The 22,712-nt window shown below is 39.9% G+C and overlaps 1 protein-coding gene across 1 annotated transcript; it reads right to left on the reverse strand.

Moving 5' to 3' along the window:
• Positions 1–845: 845 nt before the first annotated feature.
• On the reverse strand, positions 846–19,165 carry tbx5a (T-box transcription factor 5a). The gene is made up of 9 exons (XM_047569096.1): positions 18,714–19,165; positions 17,962–18,136; positions 17,204–17,298; positions 15,814–15,933; positions 14,867–15,014; positions 8,889–9,041; positions 6,235–6,326; positions 4,521–4,753; positions 846–3,885 (listed from the first exon to the last, which is right to left on the reverse strand). The coding sequence occupies exons 2-9, from the start codon at positions 18,103–18,105 to the stop codon at positions 3,293–3,295; spliced, it is 1,578 nt and encodes a 525-aa protein (XP_047425052.1). The 5' UTR covers positions 18,106–18,136; positions 18,714–19,165; the 3' UTR covers positions 846–3,292.
• Positions 19,166–22,712: the final 3,547 nt, after the last annotated feature.

The raw sequence follows: 22,712 nt of genomic DNA on the forward strand, positions 1-22,712 counted from the left end.
GTAGTTTCTCCCCCACCCTAACGTGTATAAAAAGGCTATGACATTGGAGACGGTGAGGTGAGTCTGGTTCAGTCTGGGTTTAGTCCTGAGTGGAGGCCAACAATAACTAACTATTCTATTATTTTGGCCCATTTCAATCTCCGAGTTGTCTGAAGTGATCACCCTCCCTTTTCCTCTCTGTAATTCTTTTACTGAAACGTTGATGTACTGAATTTGTGTAAATTGATTTAGTCTGTGCAACTCGAACCACACACTCTCTTAATAGCACCGACTGATAAATATTTGTCTTTGTTGTAGTAATTTTAACTATACAGTACTCCAACCCCAGCTGTGCTAGCAGTGACTGGATGCAGGTCTGAAATGAATACAGTTTCAGTCTGCTTTCCTTTTTATCCCACACCACAGCCAGTTGTCTTTATGTAGCCAACGCGTGTATGCACGACACCCAGACTTTTGACTGGAACTGGATGTGTCCATTTTTGCTAGACACTTCAGACGGTGCACTATTAAAATGTGGGAACTTTGTGCATCAGCTTCCATTCTCAGTGTAGGTTTGCATAAACATTTACTGTATGCGTCTGTGCAGAAGCACATTACCAGCACTTCTCAACAAGACACTAAAACGAGCGCCACATGTTTGCAATGCAGGAAAAAAAAAGTAAAATATAGAGCTGGAAAGTATCTTGAAGTGAACTCATTGTTAGCCTCTTTGTAAATGGATTTAAACATTGTGTGACAATGAAAAATATCTGGGGTAAAAGGGAACACAATTTGGCAAGGTGATTTAGTTTTTTTTTTTTTTTTTAATTTATTGCAGGTATTCTGTTATGTACATGTTTATTTACATAGATACTCAATTCTTTATGGTTTTTCAATCTTGTTTTGACACTATTAGACAGCTGTAATCTTCCATTTTCTATATAGGTATGATTAGAAAATCCTATACAATCAAAAAAACAAAATAAAAGCAGGCTATAAAAGAAAAGAAACTGGACCATCTATCTTTGATACATGCAGGAACAAGCTGATTTACATAGTTGAAAAATAAATACTATTGACAAAAAAACATTCTATCGAACTACAAGCGTTTGAGAATTAGCCTTTGTCCACATGTCAAACATACCTCTACACTCATTTGTGTGGTGAAGCTGACCCTGGCTTCATAACGTGTATCAAGTAAATTTTGTTTTACATTTTTAAATTCATACTCCGAGGCATCCGACTGCTGTTTTCCGGAGAAGTGCCATTTTGAGGATTAATGCAAATTATTTGAGTCACTCACACATTCACTGGGTACAACATGAGATGCATAAAACACACAATCAGAATTTGCATGAGAAATATCCTTCAGATTTAGATTTCATTACAGAAAGACGGCAAACTATAGTTATTAGTTCAACACTTCAGATATAAATTACCCAGAGATGCAACAATGCCACCTCAAATGATGACCCGAATCTCTGTATACCGTAGGTCACTCTCAGGTGTTATGTTTTACACTCCACATACATAAATACTGTAGGCTGTGGCAAGATTTTGGCAAAATGACAAAGCACCAAGGAAAAAAAATCCATCTTTGAATGCCAGTCTGGACTGTTTTTGAAACTCTTATGAAATATCTAGAGACCATTGCACACATTTAGACATAAAAACCCATATTACCCTACTGTGACGAAGTATTTTTGTGGAATTAGCTCCACTTTTATATAATTGTTCAGTGTAATTAAGCTTACGTATGATTGGAGCATGGTCTGCACCAAACGTCTAGCTTTAATTCACTTTTGCACATTGTTTATTACTGTTAGTTTTAAGGCATCTGCAGAATGGAGTTACAACAAAGGCCAATTGTACCAAAAGCTGTACAGAAAATGAGGCACCATACCGTATATGTTTTAATGGTGTTTAAATATTAAACCTTATTAAATAAAGGAGTTGCTTAGAAATCTGCCTTTCTGGCCTGAGTTTACTTTTTTTTGCCCATCTTTAAATTGTAGTAATTGCATAATAAGGGGACAGAGAAACTGCACAGCAAGGTGACCAACTCACAGACAGATACCACCTATCATTAGTCTGTTAGCAACCAGTTCTCACGTATACATCCATAGAGAATAATTAATCTTTAGGTTCTTTTATAAGCCATCCAAGGAGGACAGGACACAGTTCTGTTGATGCAGCTTCAAAGTGTGTGTTGTGAATACCTAAGAGCAGGTTGTAGATCTGGATACAGGGAGGGTAAACTTGATGTTTTATTATGGTGCTGTGAAGGATTTTTGGTGTTGTGTTATGTTGACACAATGTGACTTGACTATGCCACTGTGTAGTGCACTCTATAAACTGGATGACTAGTAGCTCCAAGTACTAAACATAGCCGATTAAATCATTAACAGTTTGAATACAGTTCAGGTTTACTCTCCTAAGTCTTGTCATCGTTTACATTTTTACACCTCTTCTGACAGTGTTGTCACTTTACTTGGCGAGGAGGACATTAGCCCGAAACATCTGCACAATTAAAAAAACATTTTAGCTGAACAGCTGCCCTGTTCCTGGTTTTTACAGCTGCGGCTTTCGAAATGGAATTAATATCACATTTTTGATGTGCATCTAAATGTACCCATGAAGTAGGAAACACAGTCACCCTTCTGAGAGATTAAAGAGCAAGCATAGTCACCAAGAAGCCACAACAAAAGCTCACATCTGCTTATTCATTTTTTAAACATATAGCAGTTTTACTAAGTAAATCGTTAACTACAAAAAGAAAGAAAATGAGAAGTTGGACTAACGTGACAGAAGACCAACGTCCTTTTTTAAAAACACAAATTTGGGACATGAATACAAAAACAAGATTTTTTGTTAGAAAAGACTTCAAATATACGTACTAGTCTCACTTCAAACACAGACGTCCAAAAAACACCACTGCACGAGAACACGGCCAACTTGGGGACTGTTGGCCAAGCATCCGAGGCATTTCTGTCCTTCTGTTCAGTGTCAGTGTTCTGTGCACTTGAGCAGTCTTTGTTCAGGTCCAGCTCCTCTTTATTCATTCTCAACCCATTTGCTTATAAGTGCAGATGCTGTCACAACAAGTTAAGTGATGAGATGCCTTCTATCCAAGCCAACACCATTCTATGAATTTTCATTGATGTCAGTGAACCGAGAAGGATCTCATTAAGATGAATAACAACACATACTCAAAAAAATATAAATATAATTTCATCTAAACCCTGCATTATTTTGGTCCTTTTCCATTTTTTTATTTCAATATTTGTATTTGAACGATAAAAAAAAAACTCTTTTAGCTGTTCTCGCTCCATTCTGGCATGAGGCTTACACTATGTACTGAGTGGTACTGGTGTGGCGATAGTGTACGTGGTATGCCATGTGTATAGAGGTACTCGTTTCCCTGTAGGCCAGCAGTTGGCGACTGGATACCAGCTCCAGGACTGCACTGGCGGCCCAGAGTCTGGTGGGTCATGGAACTCTGGTACATAGCCGGATGGTGGCCGTCACCCAGCTGCGGAGAGGCGTGGCCCCCCACCCCTCCTAGTCTGGACACCAGAGACCCTGAGGTGAAATGAGCAGAGAAGTGCTGGTAGGGCAGTCGCTCCATTGGCTGCATGGTGGTGACGGAACAGCCACCGTAGGGTGAGACACTAGCCCAAGTGTTGCAGCTGATGTCCTCCAAACTGGGAACGGGCTCAGCGCCTTGTGAGGCGCTGGCGTACATACAGGCCTGCCGCTGGCTGGATTCGCTGCGGTAGGGCCCACCAGCAAGGCTGAGGCTCTGGGCGTAGCCGACGGGCCGATAGTAATGGTCCTCCTCACTGGACGAGCTCTCCAGGTAGGCTTTCTTATAGCTGTGCTCACCTGAGTGACAGTCATCCTCCACTGCAGGTAGAGTTACAGAGGCAGGCAACAGTGTTATTCAATTATTCAAAAAGTTAGTTCAACAAATAATATTTATTCTATTAGGTCAGGGGTCTTCAATAATTTTCAGATCAAGGACCCCCAAACTGAAGGAGAGATTAAGTAGGGACCCCTTACCTACTATATGTGTTCTATATTAAACTTGGTCTAATTATTATCATTTTGCATACAATATTAAGCTGCCCCTTTACTAAAATATGTTGGATTTATGTTAATGTGTATTTAAAGAAATTTAAATTTCTGGGGGGAATTTTAAAAAATCTATAAAAAATGTCTAATCAACCAAAGATTTTGTGACCCCCTGTTGAAGACCTATATATTTGATCACTTGTTATGCAGATGACACCATACCTTCCTTGAATGCGCTGGTTAATGCCATACATTTATTATTTTTTTTTAATATTTGTCTCTAATAGAACATATTGTGTGATTTAATAACATTTAAACATAACTACAATCTAGTACTGAAACAGAACCATACTGTTAACAGCAGTGGACATGATTATCGACTTGTACCAAATGAAGAATCTATCAGTCATCTTTTTTGATGCATCGAAGTCTCTCATATTCAATAAAGTCACTTTAGAGTCTCCTACCTTTCCTCTTGATGCAGTGGTACTCTTGTCCGTGTTCATGTGGCAGGGGGTAGGAGCCTGACTGGGGCAGCATGTCCTGCGATGTGCTTGTGACACCGTTCTCGCACTGGGAGTACTGGGAGCTCAGGGTGCTTGGCGTGGCCATGCCTTGGACCTCCCCACTGAACGGACTGTGGCTGGAGCCGACTCTCTGTCGCACTGTACTGCGAGGCACTACCGGATACTCCTTGGTGCTGTGTGATTACATGCACACATATGAATGCTGTTATTAGTAATTGTCTCCAGCTGACACCGTGAAATATTAAACGTGTTTAAGACTGAACAAGACATGGTCTCTCAACAGAAAATTGCTATTTTAATAGCTTTTTTTCCTGTACGGTTCAATTCATCATAGACTCACAGACTCAATCGGCAATGTTCAGCGTCACAATTCACAGCGATTCACTCCCACTTAGGACACACAGAGACACACTCCTCTGGGGAAAATCCCTTCTGTTGAAAATGCTAGCATGTATTTCTCTCCTATTAATCCACAGGATCCATCAATAGATCATTTTGCTACTTTGGGTTCTTTGATTTCAGGGTTACATTCAGTTGAAAAAGTGACCTGGTTTTGCAATAAGCTCTCCCCTTAAAAGTGTAACCAAGAGCAGACGTGCCTTTGCTTACTGGACTCGGCAGGATTGGGCTACGGCATGTTAAGATTGATAGTGTGGTTTGGACTCTCACCAAGTTCTATACATTTGCAAGTTGTGATAGCTGAAAAGCGCTGCACTAAAAACGTCCTATTATCTTGTGGCACGCACCTACTTACGGTAACTTAACGTGTGTCTAGTACAATCAAGTGTCCGATTTTTTTTAGGACTACTTGAAAGAACAGAAATCTATTGAGTGTTCAGGGATTTTCACTGCAAAGTAAATCACGACATTAATCTTAAATGCTTGATCATAAAGAGTTTTATGCTTTGGCTGGGAGTAAAGGTTATGGGAAGGATGCAGGATTTTAACACCTTGCAGAAAAGCCAAGCGGCTTTTCCACTTTTGTCTGATTTGGGATTTCTTCATTTGAATGCACTAGTGTGTGCATGGGCTGCCCAAATGGGGGGGAGAGTGGGGGGTTTGAAAACCAGATTTTCTCCTTTGAAAAAGTGTTTTCCATGCAGTATGGACTCCATCCCTCATCTGGACTGAATAAAAGCGAGGGAGAGAGCGCAGTGTGGTCGTGTATTGCCTTGGCTGCCTGACCAAGCGATACCACTGGTTCAGCACAAATGCACATATATGTACGCGCACATATGCAACAGACGCACAAGCAAGTTGGAACATCCGGGTAGAAAGAGCTTCATGGAAGAGAGATGTTACAGTCATGTTTCAGAGGTTCTGCCAGATCAGCCATAAAAGTCTTCAGCATGAAACCTGGCTGACGATCAAGAGCTACACTTACATCACTGAAAATAACACTCACTGAAAATAACACTCATTGCTGGCTTGCGTTTGTGTGATTGAAGGATTAAAGTGGGGCTTGTTAAGTGACTGTGTGACCAGGATGTCAGTAACCCCTGCCTAATTGAGGCTGCATTTAATCCACTCATTTGACATCATTCAGCATGTGTCAGTGTTTCCATAGATTGGAGCCCACAAGATCAATTAAATAAACAGCGCTCGAGGAAAATGTTCCAAAATCAACAGATGGTTATTTGAGATGTGCCGCTACCTTTGCATTCTGGACATACGGTGCAATTCCATGTCATCGCTTCCACGGAAACCTTTTGCAAACGGGTTGTTTTCAATCTTCAGCTGGGTTATCTGAAATGGCAAACACGCTTTGTATTAGCAAATTACATTTGTTTTGCTAGTTATTGCTGTTACAATTGACACAAGTAAGCAATGGTATTAAAGTTAAATACAGAAGTTATTAAATTTATATAAATGTTCAATAACAGCCTTCTTTGACTTGACGCGTACATGTTACTCAAAAGAGTGAAATGACAGAAGACGTAGACAAAAATAACATGCTTTTACAAATCTGCTAAGTGTAATAGTTCAATACATCTCATATTTTTAGCGCATCATTTATGTTACATTAGATTGTGTCAAGTTTAGCAGAGTTGATAGCAAGTAATTTGACTTATGTTTTGCGGTAAAAATTTCTTTGCCAATACCAAACTAAACAAGTGCAGAATTTATTTTTGAGAACCTCCCCATTACGGTAAATTAATCCTAAAGAAGTTCTACACAATCCAGGGATATCCCTCCTGTGAGCAATGGTTTCTGGCAGGTAATTAGTTGGCAGCTCTTGTGTGCTTCCAGCTTTTTTTTTTTTTGAAGACTGGAAGTTTTGTCTGCACGCTGGCTGACACTTTCACCAAACCTTGTAAAATCTCTTGTGTGACACTTTGCTAGCAGGCTTTAATAGCAGATCATTTATATTTCATCAGTTTTTGAGCATCTGCTGCTGCACTCCTCCTCTGCAGGTGTCCCAAATGTGCAGCAAGGCCTATATACATACCAGTCCTGAGGTAGTAGGTAGGATAGTTCAGTTTACATGGAAAGAAAATATTTTTGGACGGACTGTGCTCAGAAGATGAGAATAATCAGAGCAGAGAATATGGTTAAAAATAATTTGGGAGTAGACTCAAGACGATTGGGCGAAATTCATTCTCAGCTTCAAAGACTGCAGTTTTACTAGGCAGTGTGTCCAAACTATGCTCATTAAAATAACTGAGGCTACATAAACATAATTCCAGATGCTTTGGGCTATTTTAACCAAGACATCGTACTTAGAACAAGATTTATTTAATATAACCTAAGATATAGAGTTACTGGCCTTCATTCAAAAATTCAGATTTCTTAAGAAAACACGATTTTCAAAAAAAAAAAAAATGTTTTAATTACAGCTGCGTCAGGAAACCAGTGACTTTTTTTCATTAGCTGAGAGTCTAACAGGTGAATTGGACACATGCCTGCAGCACATATTGCTCTGGCAGATGTTAAACTGTTTGATTAGACAGTTGTGGTAAAGCGCCTGGAAATCAGAAATGCTTGTTTTTCTGCAGGCCTGGAAAGCCCCAATAATTAGCCCGGGGTTACGATCTCAGCCCCCCAATAACATGTTTGAAAATAATGAATGGTTTCTACAGAATGTTGGTCATTTTGTGCTTCCTGTTCCCAGAAGCGCAGAGACGTCTTATTGGCTGCAGGCACATTATGAGCTTTCGCCCCTTTCTCCCGTATTCCCCAAACTAAAAACATATAGGCCTGCGTGGTTAAACGATGTTAAACAGACGCTGTTTACATACACTTGCATTTTTTCTCTCTCCAGAAAGCTGTACAGCGTAAACACGGTGTTTCTTTCGTCACATTATTTGCGTAAAAAGTTCCAAATTACTGATAAGTGGGAAAAAAAGAGAGAATTTCCCAAATAGTTGCAAACAGAAAGGTGAGCCATTTAACCGAATCAATAAAACTTGATTGATAAAACAAGCCTAACGCATTAGGATGTAGAATATAAACCGCAGCATTTTTATTTTGTGCAAGCAAAGTGAATTTAAACTTTTGAAACGAGACAAGGTTTGCGCCTGTTGCGCATATTTTACGCAAAGCATTTTTTAAATAAATAAAGTAGATGTAAATAAGTAAGGCAGATAAAAAGTCAAAGGCTACAAAACTGAAGGGATATTTAAGTTCATGTTTACCTCACTACACAAATATTGTGAAAAATAAAGCGCACGTTTTCATTTAAATAATTAGGCCCGGGTTTGGTTGCGCAACAATTATTTATTTACGTCGACTTGTTAGCCTATTATTGTCATTATTATGATTATTATTACGCTGTAATTTTATAGGTAGTACCGTGGGGCTGGGAAAGTCGTGCCAAAGCTTTATCCGGTTTATCTTCAGCTTGTCTCACTCTACAAAGCGCTGTGAGCCTGCAACTTGGAAAAAGTCGCTTGAGGTCAGACGTCGTCTAGTCGGAGTATCTGAAGTTATTCCCTCGTCTGTCAGTGGCTCAATGTGATATCAGCGATTTCCAGCTGACTGCAGGTTTTAAACTCGCAGAGAGCCGTGCCTTTCTTTTTCTCTCCTTCACTCCACTGTCCCCACAAAAAAAAAAAAAAAATAGAAACTAAGGGAATTATACTTTCTTTTCTTTTTTTCCTTTTGTTTTAATTACTTAAAATGTTTAACACAATTCTGCATTTTTTTTTTTCTGGTAACATTCTGAAATCGCAAAGGGCAGCGTTACTTCTGTTTCCGTACCTCGTTGGAGACTTAATTAAACCACCTCATAAATTACGCCTTTGATTTTAAGGTTGCGCATTTACTGGTGTCGAGCAAAAATCCGAATGCAGGCCCAGGCCCATTTACCTTGTGGTTCTGATAGGACGTGACCGCAATGAAGGCCGTCTCCGGGAACACGTGAGTGCAGAAGGCCGTGTTTTTAGAGCCGAAGCCGTTATTCTCATCCGCTTTGACGATGTGGATCCTCGGTTGGTACTTGTGCATTGAATTTAAGATGATCTGGAAAAAACAAAAAACAAAAATAACGTTAAATTCATATCAGCACGTTGTTACAGACAAGCACTATTTCTTTAAAAGGGAAAAAAGGAAAGACGAGAGAAGAAAAACGAGCCTTCTTCGGAGCAAAAACATTTTAAATGGCACTCATACCTTGCTTAAGTAATATTTTGGAGGCGAGGATTTAATAGAGAGACTACATACATTTCCCTGTAAATTACTTTCATCAGAACACACCACAATTGCATTTCTGACGCTTTGTTTTAATTTGGAGGTGGGGACAACTGTTGCGCATGTGCTGGCAAGTGTCACACACCGTTTTGCACAGATGTCAAGACTTTATCTTTTTTTCTTTTCTTTCTTTCTTTTTTTTTTTTTTTTTTTTTACAGAAGACATTCGAAAATAAACGCAAACCTGGACGAGACATTTGTGGATCATAATATCAAATCTATATAAGGCCACAGAAATGTTATTGGCTTCAATTTGGCATGATATATTTGCATTTAGGTTAAGTTGTTATTATCCATTAATCTCAAAGACGACTAATGATGTGAGATCAACTGCACTTTTATGGACAAACAAACCCTTTTTTGGACTACAAAATGCAATTAAAACGTTACTGCTTTTCTAAATATCTCAAATAAAATTTGGCCACGTGTGTTTTTAATGACTTGAAGGCCTGAATATCAAAAGAAGGTCTAGCATGTTCTATTTGAACTGCAATAAAAAAAAAAGTTATTTTGGAAAACAAGAAGCAAATAAAATGTTGCTGTCTCAATGCACAAAATGTATTAATTACTGTACAACAGTATTTAAAGTACAGTTCCGGTGGTTAAAGTCACATGGATGCAGTGACATGACTGACACAAGCTTGACCTCTGTCTTTACGTGACGGCTATAGCTAAGACGTGGTCCACACAGCTGAACTTGAACTTTGAACTTTGTAGTATGCCCATCCATTCATCCATCCATCCATCCATCCGTCCATCCATCCGTCCATCCATCCATCTCAAGCCTTTTTTTTAATGGACCATGACCACCAGCCTTGAAGAAATCTAACCGTTTCATGGATTTATTTCAATGTTTTGGTTATTATATTATATTTATGTTTTTTCTTGCTTTTTTCTTAATGCTTCCACCTTCGTGTCCCACGAGTGTCCCTCCTATTGCCTATCATGGGATGACATGGGATTGCACCGATCCTCCTGTGAGAGAATCTTGCAGAATCTTTTTTTTTTTTTTTTTTTTTCCTCTGAGAGTTGAGTGGAGGCCTAGACACAATACAGTAGTTATTCATTACTAATTCCCAGTTGAACTTGATCTCATTTTATGGTACGACATGTTTTTGTAATGGACAGAAACTGGGCAAAACGATGCATGTATAGTTTACTGGACGTTACTGACACGATGCAGAAAATGTCAGATTTGTTTAGCTCTGGCCTGGTTCATTAAATGACATCATTTTAATATTTAGGTGGATTATTTCTGTAATATGTTGTGTCATTGGGCTAATGAAAACCATATCCCTCTTTCTTGGGACTATTAAGCAGCTCTACTATTCTGTTTGTCATTATATTCATGAATGACACTTCCATTGAACACAGTGCAGAAATAAAAAATAAAAAAAAAAAAAAAAAAGGTTTGGGAAAACGTGTTCTCATCCATGCACTTATTACTGTCTTATTTGCTGCTGCACCGATTTATGTAAGACCGGGACAAACCACAACAAGTCCGTCAATGTAAACATGTGTCATGCAGCACAGTGCAGGGTTTCAGAAGCTAAAAATGCCTTGACATTATTAAGACATATTAGAAGTTGCGTGGACACGGGCTATCCAAAGTTTCACACTGGAATGGTCCACTGGCTGTGGGTTCCCAAAGTCCACCGGGGTTGCGGTGGTAGGGGTGTAGCTGCAGACCACCCACAGCATATATGCCTCGTCTCCGTGGCCCAGTCTCTGCCCCGCCTGGTTCCCTGTATCTCTCCGCCTCCCCCCCACACCCCCACTCTCACCCCACCCGACCAGCCTCTGGATGATAGTATTTAATGATAGTGAGGGATCACCCTGGGTCTCACGCCGCTGCCCTTTGCTTTCATGTTCCAGCACATCAGAGAGTTTCGGGATTAGCCGGCTTTGTACACCGCCGTCTATTGCTCATCGCACACTGCCATCGAAATATAAACAGTGCGATCCTCACACTCCACCCTCCTGGCCAAAACATGTGTGGGAAGACTGGGAGACGAGTGCAAGAGTGAACTGAGGGAGGGGTGGGGGTAACACTAAGAAATATTCTGGGAGACGAGGGGGGAGATCAAAGAAAGAGCTCGGTATGAAACTTGAGACAAATACAAAGTATATTTAGGAATTCAAAATACAGGAAAAACACCAATTTGTAGCCATGAGACCAAATCAGCGCCGTTGTGCAACAGTTTGCAAGAATTTACTACTGGAAGTAACCCATATAAATAAAAGTGGTGTATTCACAGTTTTGTCAAAGTAAAAGCATAGAGGTATTGAAAGGAAAAAAACAAACAAACGTGTGTTACTATGGCCCTTTCCTCTGTGTTGTATTATTATTAGATACAGTAACCTACACACAACTCACAAGTTGCAGATTGTCATGGTGAAGTTAATTTAAACAATCCATTTCCTATCTTCTCAGCGTTATATTAATGCAAAAAGAACTAAAACAGGGCAACTAAAAATAGCTAAATAGCAACTGCGCAGCTTAAAACACACACTTAAGTAAAGCTGTTGAGGATTTCTACTTAGCTGATCTACACAACCAGTGTAGAATCTTAATAAATCCATATTGTTTTCGTCATAAAACCACATTTAAAACACATTAACTATGCAGTTGAGACTAAGCTAGTACAGTTATGTGCCTGTATGTAACCCATTACATATGCAGTTAAAAGATTAGTTTTTATTGACCTTATGAACCCCTTTCTACTAGAAAATATCAATAAATATACACAACAAAAATCTTTCAATTCACAACTGACACAGCTCACTTTTTTGTGTGTGTCTCACAAAAATAAACGCCTTTGCAAGTTGCATTCTAGCCTGATTCTGTGATTAACTTAATTATTATTTTTATTTTTTTTTAAAAGCCCCAAAATTAACTGTCTCCAAGCAAATAGGCTCGATGGGGCTCAAGACTTCCATGTTTCCTGTTAAACTCCTTTACAGCAGCCCTGAGCCTCCGAGCTCGGCCCCGCTCAGCCCGCTGACGTGTATCTAATTTACCAGACGTTTCTGGAGAAAAAACTTCAGCTCCAGGCCCGTCCGTGAGTTTGGTCCAGTCTGCACCAGCAATATGTTTTGGTCTCATGTCGCCCTGCTAGTAATTATAAATCATCTATAAGTTATTTCAACCAGCTGGACCAACAAGCTGATGGAGCGCATTTCTGGCCAGACACCAGTGTTTCATTTATGAATCCCATGGTGCTGTCTCCCAGCACGAAAGAGGGTGAGCCAGGAAGCGCTGCAACCAATCAAAAACGCACTTTAACCCAGAATTTACAACGCTGCTCGCATTCCGACTGAGCTCCAGTTTCACTTCACCAGCTGTGCCTTGGCAAGGCACCTATAGGTGCCATGTGGACAGATAGCGACTTATGTGTATAGAAATACACACTGTAGGTGTGAAAGGCTGAAACCAGCCACTGCCAAACTGGAACCAGTGACGCAAGCGTTTTGAAAGAATAATTGGAATAACAATAATAATTGTAAATGAAGGTATAATCATTAGAATACAGTTAATAAAACATAGGACTACGTTTCAGAGATATGTTTCTGCCTTTCTGTGAAACGTAAATAGATTACATTTTTTCCTCATCCTTGAATGAGCCATATGCATTTAACACCTGTAATAAATAGAACATTCACATATTTTAATAAACCTCTTTAAAAAAAAAAAAAAAAGCTTTCAAAGCACCACATGTATCCCTCGTTTTTGCTTTTATTTCTTTCCTCTAAAAATGGCCTGTTGGTAACAAAACTAACTGTGACTATTCTGTCAATAATTAGGCCTCGATGTGCCCATCAACTCAAGATTTTATGAAACCTTGCCGCCAACAGGCTTGTCTCTTGATGAAGTCAATTATGTTGGTGCGTTCCGCTCAGGGTAAGACAGTAATCACAAAAGCCTGGAGCCAAATAGTGAGTAATAATGAGGAGTTAAAGCAAGGAAATGGGTACCATGCAGCCTCTCATTGGTGGTGGTGGAGGGGGAGGAGGAGGAGGAGGAGGAGGAGGAGGGCAGGGGATTGCCTTTTTCCTTTTTAGCTAAAAAGTGAATAACTGCTCCCCTATATATGCAAGATGACTTCCAGGAGGTCCACAACTACAATGCACATAGGGGGTGCTGTTATAAACCCGGGCTGCAAAACGTGCAACCCTGAGAGAGCTTCCAGGACACTTTATGAAATCTTCTACTTTAAAATAATGACTGTCCTTTTGTTATGAAGCTGATGTTTTCGCTGAACATCATTTACTGATGAGAACATTGCTCCTATAAGTTGCGTTCATTGTGTTGAGTGACAGGGAAGGACAGACAGATAACCAGAGACAGTGTGAAATGCATTCTAATGCAATACTTGCATATTCATAAGATAAGATATGAATGTAAATTAATTTTGTATTTGCAGATACAAATTGTATTGTCTTTTTGTATTAGCTGTGCAACTTTAAAACTGCATGTAAATGCTGCATGCAAAAGCACCTCCACCATTTTCTTATTTATTTATTCGTTTACTCATTTTGCAGCTGATTCCTGATTCCTTTTTAACTTCTGCTTTGTATTTTATGCAGTTTTCAGTTAAGAATGAATTGCTCAAATCAGTGAGATGTGAATCAAATTAATAGGGGCTCCTTTTTTTCCTGGCATTAAAAAATAAATAAATAAATTTCCCTAACAGGAAGATAATTTTATTTATATATATTTTCATAGTTTTTTCCTTGCAATCCACTTAAAACTTAAAACTACAAATTGTAACACTTTTCCCTCTTTGCAACAAGAGGATATGATAAGAGGATGGATTGTTCTGATAAAAAGTCTCAGTTCATCAGCCCTTTGCAATTCAGAGACAGGATATCTAAATAGTATCTCCACCAGCCCAAAAAAGTTGAGAAAAAAAATAAAACAAATATGAAAGAGCAAATATCAAATCAAGAAAGCAGCAAAAATATAAATAATAATAGTTTGAAAGTGAAAGTTCATTTTACAACACTTTTAACACCAAATACCCTGAATATATTAAGTGAATGTAACAACAGAGGTCAGTGAGGTTGTAAGGCCTTCTGTTTCATTGACTGAAAGTTTTTTTTTTTTTTTTTTTTTTTTTTTTTTACTTTAAAAGTAAATTTAACAAATAACATCCATATTCAAATGGTGACTTTTTTTTTCTTTTTTACAAGACGGTAGCAGGGAGCATTCATTTGTTTGTTTTTAATTAAATTCTTAGTAGAGTAGTAGTAGTTTTATTTCTAAGATTATTTGACCACACAGATTTTAAACTTTTTAAACTTAATAAGTGATAATAATTTTAGTTATGGTTGTTGTAGTAATGATAATAATTATAATAATAATTCTCTTTTTGTGAGTCTTAAAATGCATGACAGGTTTGTAATTAAACGAAGAAACTCTTATTCCACAAAAATTAGCTACTGGAAACCAGCATTGGTGCTCAAGCCTCGTCCCACTCCTTTAGTGTCACTGATCAACACGTCAAACCAAAATAGATTCCCCGGCTTGGACTCGGCGCAGCCCCAAAGTTACTACAGATACAGACATAGTATAGATGATAGGCCTAGGCACCTACGTGTCCGAACGGGTCCAGGTGGTTGTTGGTCAGCTTCAGCTTCTGGAAGGAGACCAGCTGCCTCATCCAGTGCGCCCCCGTGGCAGGAGAGTCCGGGTGAACGTAGAGCCTTCCGGGCATGGCGGGCTCTGCCTTCCCGGTCACAGACCTGACGCACAGACGTAAACATAGTTCACTAAACAACCTGAACAGTGCTGTTATTCAGAAAATCAGAAGGGTATTCCAACCAAATGAAACTGACTAAAGTAAAATGAATGATATTAACACGTAAACAGAGCCAAACATGCTTACTTAGGCTATTTACACTGTTACTCACCATTAGGGCTGTTTAATTTCACTTGATTATACCGCACAATTGCGCGCAATGAAACGCGAAGGCCATGGGCCTTTACAGCTTTTTCAAAACTTTGCAGCGTGATTTTGAATTGGTCAAAGGTGGAACTGGTAGACATGTTAGATCTGGAAGAATTAGTTCCAGGACATGCTTTGGACCAACGTGGACAGGTCATTATCGGCAGTATAGGCATGTGATTATCCTCTTTAAGTATCCCTTTATTGAAAGGCACTGACCCAAGCAAAGCATCCCTGTCCAAGGTCGGAGATCGACATGGCACTAAACAAATAACAGTGTTTACGGGAAAGACAACCTTGTTGCAGTGCACATAGGCGGGTGGTAGCTTTAGGGAACACCATCAACATCCAGCACCGAAAGATCAGGTAGACACATATCTCCCTGCTGACTCTTGGCAACCATTAGAAAATGCACAGTTAATAATTCTCCTGGAAATAACATGCTCACTTCCGATTGTCGCCCATCAGGACAATGTATATTAACTAAAAAAAATAATTAATTAAAAGAAAATCTAAAAACGGCCATCCCCGCCTTCATCTGCTCGTAAAAATTAAAGAAAGGCGCCCCAGAACGAGTTTCACTTTTGTTTACGTACCATTTATTGTCGGCGAATTTGTATCGGTGATCGTCCGCAGGAACAACATCCATCAGGAGAATATATTTAGTTTTGGGGTTTAATCCCGTGACCTTCACTTTGAAGCTGGGGAACATTCTCCTGTGAGGAACAACGAGTGATATTTCAGTCAAACTGTGGGAAAAGTTGGCAACACGCGCACACAGGCAAAAAATAGATGGGAGTGTGTTTTCCTGGATTTCTGAACTCAAGAAGAAATCTCTAAAATATACGATGCAATTTTTTTTCCCTCGTTTTAAAACCTTTTGCAGCTTTTGCGCTTTGATGTTTAACACGGTTTGCATTTTCAAAGACTCCAACTTCTAAACTGAACGCATTTGCAAAGCTCGTGTGAGATGACTTTATATAGGCTATATGCTTTTATTTGTTTTGGAGAGGAAAGCTTACTTTTACTTACAGGGCAAGGCGTTGGGTCTAAGAGGAACCCTTATAAACCGTTTTCCACTGCATGCCAGATTTTTTTTTTTTTTCCAAGATCCGTTTAGTAAATCACTTGGATATTTGATAGCTGTCACAGTCCAGGACGAAATTCATAGTCATAGAAAGCCTCGCGAGTTAAAGGGAAAGGGGCTGCGGACGAGGGGGGGATGCTGTGCAATGTCAGTTCTCGCCAAAATACAGGAGTGAAATGATTGACGGGGATATAATGGAGACTTTCTGCAATGATTAAAAAACGAGGGGAGCGCAGTGAAATGCATCTACGTTCAATTATTAATATCCATCATTTAAGAAAACACATGTGAGCCGCGGGGCATTTGACAGGACGAGACACCGGCGGTAATTGTGCATTTATGCGAGTTCACACTCAATTCAGCGCGATCTGTTCTGCCTGGATACGGTCTGAGGGGCAACCGTAGAGCTGAAAGCGAGACGAGATCGCGGACGCAGTAAGCAGGACGTGTTTGCGTGTAATTTTACGCACGCGAGAACATGTGCTCCAAAATTGTTTTCATTTAAGTGTGCGTAAAGAGAGAGGCTCCGCAATATTTCACACCGGAGGGCGGTTTTGTCCGTTTGCCCTCTCTCGGGCTGATTTGGTCGATGGGATTGCATTCTCCAACGAGGCCACCCAGACTAAAATGTAGGCTGTGCGGTGGTGGTGTCGCAAAGCGTTAAAGCGTCCACCAGATGCTCTGAGTTTTTTCTCTGTGGTTCCTCTTAATGCATATTTCTAAATACACGCGTAAGGGGGGGAAAACCCCAATCCTGCCTAAAGTTTACATTTAAATCCCAGATAAGAAAATCACACAAACTGCTACCGAGGAGCACACATGGAGCCAGTGTGTTTCTGCTTCTCCAGCCTTAATAATATCGTTCTTTAAAAAGAAAGAAAAAAAAATAATACTCTTACCGTCCGGCTTTGGTTATGATCATCTCCGTTCCCACTTCATGGAACTTCGACCATAGCTCCCTTTCGTGCAGGTAGACTTTTATTCCCTCCATCCCCTTCAAAATAAAACATTTTCTCTACTGCTTATCACAGTCATTGTTGTTGTAGTTAAAGCGGATATGTCATGTATTGACCAATAAGGCGTTAAGGCCTCCAGAGCATTTTCAGCTGTCAAATATAAAATGTCAAACTTTCAACATCAATTAGAAGTTTCGAAAAGCATGCTAAAAAAAACAACAACTTTGAAACACTGAACTGATCGCCAATTGAGCGAGTAGTGAGTAACCCAGTGTAGAATCTTTATGAATTATTGACTTATTTGTGTGTATACTGCCATTCTGTCATCATAAACTTTCTGCACACATATTTAAACTACAAAAAAAAAATCTACTGCGTAAAAATATCAGATCAAATGTGTGATAATTAACATAACCTCCAGCAGAAGTGATTGGTCACATAGTTGGAAGTTTAACAAGAAAGTGCAAAATTGCCTGGAGCAACTTTTAAGTGGCCGCGAACTAAATTAAATATGAGATCCAACCAACAACATAAATATACACACTGGAAGACGTTAATTTGGTAGAATTGCTCTGTTCAGTTGGCAGATATTTGCTTTAAGGCTTAAAATACATAACACTCGAAACACCTTTTCGTAACCCCTGCGAGTGTGACCCCAGACTTGTGAGCAGCGAGAGTGAGGCCTGCAGGCGGATACTGACCTGCTGAATGTACGTTGTCTGTGATGATGGGGATTTGCTCGAGGTCCCGTTCTGTTTCTCTGATTTATTATCGCTCTGTAATTCCCTTGAATCCGAGCCACCTGGAGAGTTTTGGAGGACAAACGTCTCCTCTTGGTCCGCCATGGCCGGAGCTCCGAAAACTACACCGTCCCAGCTGGAAGAGCAAGCAGAGGAGTCAGTGTGTGTGTGTGAGAGTGTGTGTGTGTGTGTGTGTGTGTGTGGCGCTCAGAACTGATTTTAATAAGTTGAACAAAAAACGGATCCGCAGAAACTTTATTGCCACAATATGTAACCGCAGTTGTCTATCTATAGAAGTACAACTGAAAGACATCAGCATTAAAAGGGAAAGATGACAAATATAGACCATAAAGTTGATCTAAAGCATGAGGTTTGTCACGGTCTATTTTAATCAATAAATGTTTGAATAAGAAGGAAGTGCACAGCATAGAATCTACAGTATTTGAAGTATAATAACCACATATTGTAGCATGCCCAGGACACGGTCGCTTTTACGGAATTCTATTTCCTGTTCATGTTCCCAAAACTAAAGACACGAGCTTTATTAGGACAAAATATGAAGTCCAGAATAAATGGAAACAAAATGATTGTTCCTAAAAAAACAGCAGTCTACACTCAGGCGTCTGCGAGCAGCGATTTCTGCAACTACTATGGTGCTACGAGTTGCAGCCGCAATGAATACACGTAGTCGGGTCACACCATGATCAGCTTACCTACAAACAAAAACACGTCGTGGGCTAGAGCCGGACGCGGCGATGGCACAACAGAAAAAAAACGCCGCTTCTCCTTTAAAACGTCCAGCGCGCTGTCAAATCAGATAATCCAGGCGTTTTACTCGACGGAGCTGCACAGAATCTCCATGAATCCACTTAATTCTGTCTCGCACAGTTAGTCCAGATATCAAAGAAGCCGAGACGAGACAGTGGAGATCTTCGCGGGCTATGTGACAGCTATAAAGCGTCACTCGGTGCTTTATTGTGCATTTTGCAGCTGAGGTCCTTTTTTTTTGAGCCGATCCCGCCGATAGCTCCTAGCGGTAAGCTACAGCCGTGTCCCAGTGGAGCAGGTCCGTCACCTCCTTCTTCCCTCCTCTCTCGCCCAGGCTCTGGTTTGTCAATTCTACGTCTCCCTCTCTTTCGTGCGTGCTCCCTCTCCAGCCCTCCAGTGCGCATCAATGACCAACCGTGCGAAGCGGAAACTGAGTCCGCGACGTAGAGGTGGCGGTGTGGGGCGATGGGGGAGGAGGACGGGGGGTGTTCCCTGCTCATGCAATAGCATTGGTTTGTATCCCAAATAATAATTCCTTCCAGGTCTCCACCCCGGGTCTTCTTATTTATCCACTCCAAACCCCTCCATAATCCGAGTTTCTAATCCATTTGATGTTTGCAGTCTCATGCGCCTTTACGCGCAAACTTTTTTTTCTTCTTCAGACAATGCTGAATCAAGTTGCATCTGCATCCCCATCAGTAGCCTATACACGGACCAAGAGCCTGTCTCTGCTTGTGGCCGAAGGAGTTTCTATTGGTGTTTGGACAATTAACCCCACCAGTTAGAGTACTGGTACTGGATCAATTTCTCTCCGAATGTTATGAATACTTCTTTTACAATCTAGTAATTTCCCAAAACAGAACAGTGTCCCTGACAGACAAAAAGACACGCATTTATCTAAAGGGGGGAAACATTATCGAGGGGACGTCTGCGTGTGCTATCTTTTGGCCTTTGGCTACACACAGGTTCAGTCAGACCGTTTCACGTGCAAACAAGATTCAGGAACGCAACAAGTCGCCAGATTAATTTGAATTAAATACAACAATATAGTTCCTTGTTTACATTACCAGAAACATTACCAAACACGAGCATCTATCTGGCTTTGTATTGGCGGCTCTCCAGTTAGAGCCTGAACCACATACTGCAAAAATAGCCACTTTTAAGCTACTTTAAACCTATTGGTGGCGATGGCCCCGGCGTTTTATTCAACCTTGTTCTACAACTTTAATTCTTTAGTTCCTAGAGTTTGATTGATATACTCAAGAAAACACTGAAACAACAGACTCAGCTTAAAAACAAAATATCTGATTTCAGCGAAAGGCGTGGGCAGTCTGACAACATAGAACGTGCTAAAGTGGGCATTTCTTTCAGTGTGCGCGCTGAAACGTCTCCTTTGCGTTTCGCCTGTTATCTCATTACGCAGGCGCCCTCAGAGTAGCTTTTATCACCACTCAGCTTCATGCACAAAGATGGCATGAACTGTTTGTTTTGTTCATTAGGAAACTGTCAACATGTAAACACTAAAAACACTCATTTTCTGTATCTAACGTTATTTCTTTGGACTCGTGCGCAGAGGAATTGTACACCCTTGGCCCACACAGACGTGAAAAAAAACCTGAAAGTAGTATTTAATTTGTTAAGATGTTTTAAAGTGTTCGAGTAATTTTCGTGGAGAATGCCACAATTAAGTATTGGTTGTGTTAAGATGAGTTGATAGCGTTGGTTCAACTCTGCGTCCTATTAAAAACAAAATGGAATCAAGAAAACGAGGTGAAAAGAAACCCCGAGAAGATCTCACGCGTATATTTCCATTCTGTGGGATTCTTTTACGAGTTGTAGCTTATAGGTAACATTCAGTCTTTTACACAACAAGCGCGTAAATGCACATCTGCAGACATGGGGTACAGCATGTTCCTCTGTTAGACTGTATGCAGACCTTCTAGTGAGCTATGGAGGACTCTCATAGTGAGCTAATACGGTTGTCAGTGCAAATATGACACATTTGTCAAATCGGGTCCAAGAACGCTTAATAATACCCAAGACAACTACCACGGTTTGAAACGGAAAAATGCATTTAAAAACTTTAAATGTGAAACAGAAGCTTTAACAACTAATACACACCACGCGATTACACAGGTTAGACAATTCGTTAAACATAGTTTAAATGACAGTCTACATAAAATATTGGGGTTCCGATCGTTCTGACCTCGGCATTATTAAGTCTGAGATATTTACGAAGGTAAGAAATCCTGGAGGCCAACATTCGTCCAAATAAAAAAGTGTAGAACAGGTAACATCGACTTAAGCATTTCTGCCTGTAAAATTTTATTATATTATCTTTTTTTATGTGTGACATCGTGTCATTTTTGCCAAACAATTTCTACGAGAACTTTTCTTAAAGAGATCATGCGTATTTACGCATGGGACATGGCTAGAAAAAAAAATACCGGAACAAAAATGTTAAATACAAAACAAAAAAAAAAAGAAAGAAAGAAAGAAAAAATAGCTCCTCATGTTTTAATTATGAGAGGTCTTCGAAATTCAGTCATTAAAAAACAGGTTTAATGGGTCAGTAAAACAAAAGCAAAACGGCCCATCGACATGAAATAATGAAATGTTTTCATTTATTTATTTTTAAAGTCGACCCTCTCAAACTGATAATGTGCAGGCAGAGGCGCAGCCTCGCTCTGGCTATGATTGTCTTGTAGCCTTCAACTTCATATGCTAAAGAGATCCAAACAACAAACGAAAGATAGAAAATAGACACGCAAGAGGGAAGTGAGACTCTCTTTCGCTCTATATACCTCTCCATTTCTCTCTGTTTCTCTCTATGTCTCCCTCTTACTCACACACTTACACAGGCGCGCAAACAAAACAAACAACAACAATGATAATGAGTTATAGGCTATAAAAGAGCAATTAAAGGGCTGACATTTATTTTTGATCCAGAATTAAAGATCACGCAGAGTGTTTTCGCATGTGAACAAACAGTAATAACTTAGCCAGCTTACTAACAAAAAGGGGAAGAACGAAATGACGGTCCATGTGCCATTCGTTAGTTGGTGAAAGAGTTTGGTCAAAATAAAGCAGCCTTGTGCGAGACGGGTTAAAGTTCACTCGAGGCTGCCGTTATGCGTAAATAGCCTACGCGTAAAATAACTATACCCAAGTTCAATGAAAAAGTTAAAATGCAAAGAAATATTTTAAATTTAGCTGCATTTTATAGATAACATGTTTCCAAATAAACTAAAATTAAAATCGACTATTTTGGCGCAATACCACAAGCCCATTTATATGTTATCAAATCATGCATTGAAGAATAATGGAAACTGAGAACGATTTCACACATTTAAACACATTTGGCGGGTCTGGTAAAAGGCCTCAGGTTGGGATCATAATGGCGAGAGGCCATCTAAAAAAGCTTTCTTTTCTCTCTTTTAAGTGAGGACATAGTCAACCCTTGTGGAGTTAACTAAACATTTGACACAGCCAACGGTGTTCCACATGTCACAAAATGAAAAAACACATGAATATAGGAACCTTTTACATATAGTGTGTGTGTGTATATATATGTATAGGAACATTGAGTACTGGGAAGCAAATAACAGATTAATAATAAAAGACAGAGAGGGAAAACTGCACCTGCTGACCTTCTCTGAATTTTTAATCAAATCTTTTCCATGGCTGAATATAATGATCCTTCCAAACAGCCTGTTAATATATACAGTAAAATACATTAAACCTGTCCTCACGTAGTCACTCACTAGATAAATAAATACATCTCAACATGTTGCGTGAGCATGCTAGCTAATTGGTATTTACTCTGATACATAAACCCTAAATATAGCCTGGAAGACATACAAGGCCCCAAGCTGCAGTGTACTGACCAGCTTGGCATCTCACCGCCGCTCTTCTTATAGACTGTAAATCTGCAGCGTTAGAAT

This window comes from Mugil cephalus, chromosome 19 (genome assembly GCF_022458985.1).
Source record: "Mugil cephalus isolate CIBA_MC_2020 chromosome 19, CIBA_Mcephalus_1.1, whole genome shotgun sequence".
Lineage (NCBI taxonomy): Eukaryota > Metazoa > Chordata > Actinopteri > Mugiliformes > Mugilidae > Mugil > Mugil cephalus.

Excerpts from the sequence above, each read along its gene's own strand:
- tbx5a (XM_047569096.1), bottom strand. The coding sequence starts at position 18,105 with ATGGCGGACCAAGAGGAGACGTTTGTCCTCCAAAACTCTCCAGGTGGC. Across the intron at positions 15,015-15,813 it reads AAATTCGCCGACAATAAATG|GTCTGTGACCGGGAAGGCAG; the intron begins GTACGTAAACAA and ends TCTGTGCGTCAG. Across the intron at positions 4,754-6,234 it reads CGTATGTCCAGAATGCAAAG|CACCAAGGAGTATCCGGTAG; the intron begins GTAGCGGCACAT and ends GTAATCACACAG.